Raw genomic sequence first — 4,355 nt, 5'->3', positions numbered from 1 at the left:
GAGATTAGAGGACTCAAATTCCTGAAATGACCCTATCCTCATATGACATTTGGCAATTATCTCCTTACAAAGGCACATAAACCCAAACAACACCAGTTAAAGAGTGTCCAATGATCAGATCCAAGTCCTATAATCTCTCTATGAACTGACTAGAGTTAAAATAAGAGTTCAAAACGAGAAGATGGGTTGTAAGAATTCAAGTACTACCATACACATTAATTACCACTCTTACAGCCAAAAACATAAAGAGGGTTGAGAATGGACACAGCCCATTTACAGCTCAACCTTTTTCTTCTGACACTTGAAATAGTTGCTGCACAATTCATAAATTAGGACCCAATAACACCCTATCGTCCTATATTCAAATTTCTTCAAATCGTTGAAGACTTTTGGGTAAAAATGTTTTGTAGACTAGTCAGTTTAGGCCGACTAAGAAAGAAAGTGTGACGTCTCGTATCATTTGTGAGAGAGGTTGCTGAGACTTATATACAGACACGGAACACAAAATCTTTCTAATTCTGTGTTTGAATCGATTAAAGCCTACTCTAACCTTGTGGAAATGGCTAAGTGTTTGTTTATTTGCCTCAATCACTCACCATCCTTGAACATATTCAAAGATAGCACAACTCTTGTTCCACTTCATTCTTTTACATGTTGAACTCTGTTCAGTGCTTTAAATTGTACATGTATTACAGTAGTATGCATCTAGTAGACAAACTTTTTGTTACGATCTAATTAATTGAAGCACATGCAGCTTGGTTGTGGCCACAACTCCCAATGTACCATTCATTATCTCCTCCCAACTACTTCCTCCTATCTTAAGTAGTTGGATCAACAAAATTCATAATTGTTGTTTCAAGCTAATGAGCTCTGATTGACAGCTAAACTCTCATATAAGAGAAGTTGATACCTGTCTATACATTATATATGCAAGCTTTGAATGCTCTATAACCACTTTTAAGACTCCATTAATATATATAGTCAACTTTCACCTTCCTCCTTCAGCTCCATCTTTCAGTTGGAATCACTTTTCTTTGCTAAGGGTCTTAAGGCCTTGCTCAAAGCCTCAGACACAAATCCATCTATCTCCAAAAATGGGCATCTTCTGTGGAGCAACTTTGGCTTTTGTATTGGCTTTGGCAGCATTTGCCATAAGAGGGGATGCTCAGCCTCTTGTTCCGGCCGTCGTGACGTTCGGAGACTCTGCCGTGGACGTCGGGAATAATGACTATATCCACACCATTTATAAGGCTAATTACCCACCTTATGGGAGGGACTTTGTCAACCATCAACCTACTGGAAGGTTTTGCAATGGAAAGCTAGCCACTGATCTCACTGGTAATTTTTTATTTTTTATTTTTATTTTTGGTTAGGTAAGTACTCACGCATATTTCACAAATTGCCCACGGAACTCAAACCTCGCTGGTAAGTTTAAGAATCTAGTGGCATAAATTTTATCTCTATATCCAACAAAAAATACTTCAGATTAGCTAATCTGCTTGAAGGCTTGTTCAATTGTTTGCATCAAATTTTGTACTAATCATTTATGATGTGTCTAATGCAGCTGAAACTTTGGGCTTTACTACTTACGCACCAGCTTATCTGAGCCCTCAGGCATCCGGAAAGAACCTTCTTATTGGAGCCAACTTTGCTTCTGCTGCATCTGGCTATGATGACCATACAGCCTACTTGAATGTAAGAATTCATTTTGAGCTTGTAAAAAACATATATATATATATACACACACACACACATATACATATCTATGGATGTCAAGCAGATATATATAGAGACAGAGAGAAGAAGAAAACTCAACATTCAACAAAGAAGAAAACTCAAAATTCACTTGTTTGGGTGCCCAGTTGTTCCTATATCACAAATTAGCACTCTTTTCTTCTGTTTTCCTAATTGGAAACTAGGGTTCTCCCTTTTTTTTTTTAAAAAAAAAAAAAATGCGTTACAATGACAAGCTGAAGTCATAGTTTTGTACCTATTTTTATTTAATATCGTGACACAAACACAAATCATTTTCCATGTTTTGTTTGACAACAAGGGTTTTTTTATTTTTTTATTATTATTATTTTTAATTTTTATAGCATTACACTCACAAGTCACAATCTGAAGTCATAATTTTTTTTTTTTTTTTATCTATTTTGATTTTTAATATTGTGACATAAAGACATTCATTTTCTATGTTTAGTTTGGAAACAAGGGTTTTTATTTATTATTATTATTTTTTAATATCATTATACTCGCATGTCACAAGCTGAAGTCATAGTTTATGTACCTATATTGATTTAATTGTATGAAACTTGAATTTGTTGCAGCATGCAATTCCGTTGTCGCAACAGTTGGATTACTACAAGGAGTACCAAGGCAAGCTAGCCCAAGTAGCAGGAAGCAAACAAGCTGCATCAATCATAAAGGATGCATTATACTTGGTGAGTGCTGGTAGCAGTGACTTCTTCCAGAACTATTATGTCAACCCTTTCCTCAACAAAGTCTACACTCCTGACCAGTACTCTTCATACCTTGTCGGCATCTTTTCAAGCTTCATCAAGGTATCTTGCTCTTGTTACATATAATTTGGTGTGTGTGTATATATAAATACATATTGTGAAGTTGTAGCCTGAATTTTATTTTAGCCGGAGTAGTGTTGCAATCCGGTTTTGACCTATATTGGAATTCTATCTCTATTGTAAGTTTGCAACTCAGTATATAAAGGTGCTAGGATTTGTAGTGTGTAAGAGAAAAGACCGAAAAGGTCGACAGAGAGTGAGATAGATAAGGGGTTGGGGGCTTAATAACTTGTGATCTCTGTTTTTTTTCATATAGTGAAATCTCTTCGCTGATTTTCACTACGGACATAACTTATAAGTCGTCGAACCATGTAATATGTGTTGCATAATTTAGGCTTTTTCTATCTTTCCTTGATTCTTTTTGTGGTTTGTTGGTGTTTGTCATAAACATATATATGTATATATATATATAAATGTAACTAGATCATGTGTTGGTTGCCTTGTTTGACAAACAGGACTTGCATGGGTTGGGAGCCAGGAGAATTGGGGTGACTTCACTCCCACCATTGGGTTGCCTTCCAGCGACTAGAACTCTGTTTGGTTCCCACGAAAATGGCTGTGTCTCTAGGATCAACACTGATGCTCAAGGATTCAACAAGAAGATCAACTCAGCTGCAAAAACTCTCCAAAAGCAACTTCCTGACCTCAAGATTGCCATCTTTGACATTTTCAAACCCCTTTATGACCTTGTCCAGAAACCTTCAGATTTTGGTACTCAACAAATTAATTTCTTGTTTTGGGTACCTTATAAATTGTGAATTGATAAAGGCATCACATTATTATTGCTGAAATACATATATATATAAGTTGACTCGACAGTTCTCCGTTTGTGGAGATAAATCTGCATACATACAGTGACAGGAGTCTAGTGCTTATACGTTGTGTTTTTCGTAGGTTTTGCGGAAGCAAGGAGAGGTTGCTGTGGAACTGGGACAGTAGAGACTACGGTATTTTTGTGCAATCCCAAGTCACCAGGAACTTGTGCTAATGCTACACAATATGTGTTTTGGGACAGTGTTCATCCATCACAGGCTGCTAATCAAGTTCTTGCTGATTCGTTGATCATAGAAGGCATCAGCCTCATCGGATGAGGTTACGCTTTCTGTAATGTACACTACACAATGTACCGACACTGTTTACTACCACTATGTGTTCTTGTGAAGAACAAAGGTAAACCTTGTTCTGTGTCTCTGAAGTTTCAAGTGTAATAAGGACTTCGAAAAGGGCTAAAATGGATAGGAAGTTTACAGTTTTTAAGATTATTTTCTCGTGTTAAAGATTTGATGCAACAACAATTTATTCAAGAAGGGTGTTCTAGGTGCCAAAATTAACAACCATAGAAGCAGTTGTCACTAGCAAATGCTGATTTTGACAATTGCAGCATCTACCAGAAGTTTTGTTCTCTCCCACTATTCTTGTCCCAATGACTTTTCTTGGGTAAATTGTAACGACCCGAACCCGAGGGTCCGAATCGCTAATCGGGTCCTTATCCGAATCCGAGGTCAACAAAAGACATTATCATTCTTTCCTATGGCAATACATACTACACGTGTTATCCCAGGGTTTATAAATAATAATAATAAAAAAATGAGATCATAGCTACAAAATAGGTCAAACAGTCTACTAACCTATCAAAACCTATGGAGGAACATCTCCGCCACTTCCTTTCCCAAACCTGAAAAATGTTAAAATAATGGGGTGAGCATAAGCTCAATAGAAGGTGTTTAAGACACACCTTATGATCCCGTGAATCCACGTATAGAATAAAAATCAAGA

At 36.7% G+C, this 4,355-nt stretch overlaps 1 protein-coding gene across 1 annotated transcript; it reads left to right on the top strand.

Annotated features, from left to right (window-relative positions):
- The first annotated feature begins 929 nt into the window (after positions 1-929).
- LOC132283528 (GDSL esterase/lipase APG-like) lies at positions 930-3,841 on the top strand. The gene is made up of 5 exons (XM_059785487.1): positions 930-1,338; positions 1,565-1,695; positions 2,328-2,561; positions 3,035-3,290; positions 3,474-3,841. Exons 1-5 carry the CDS (start codon positions 1,095-1,097, stop codon positions 3,668-3,670), a joined length of 1,062 nt encoding a protein of 353 aa, XP_059641470.1. The 5' UTR covers positions 930-1,094; the 3' UTR covers positions 3,671-3,841.
- Positions 3,842-4,355: the final 514 nt, after the last annotated feature.

The sequence above is a fragment of the Cornus florida genome, unplaced genomic scaffold (assembly GCF_030987335.1).
Source record: "Cornus florida cultivar Cherokee Brave unplaced genomic scaffold, ASM3098733v1 CherokeeBrave_3.0.0_Hap2_Chr11, whole genome shotgun sequence".
Taxonomy (NCBI): Eukaryota; Viridiplantae; Streptophyta; class Magnoliopsida; order Cornales; family Cornaceae; genus Cornus; species Cornus florida.
The sequence above is the reverse complement of the archived record's forward strand: the minus strand, read 5'-3'. Positions and strand labels throughout refer to the sequence as shown.

Coding starts and splice junctions, on each gene's coding strand:
- LOC132283528 (XM_059785487.1), top strand. CDS start 1,095: ATGGGCATCTTCTGTGGAGCAACTTTGGCTTTTGTATTGGCTTTGGCA. Junction 1,339..1,564: donor GCTAGCCACTGATCTCACTG/GTAATTTTTTAT, acceptor TGTCTAATGCAG/CTGAAACTTTGGGCTTTACT. Junction 3,291..3,473: donor CCAGAAACCTTCAGATTTTG/GTACTCAACAAA, acceptor TGTTTTTCGTAG/GTTTTGCGGAAGCAAGGAGA.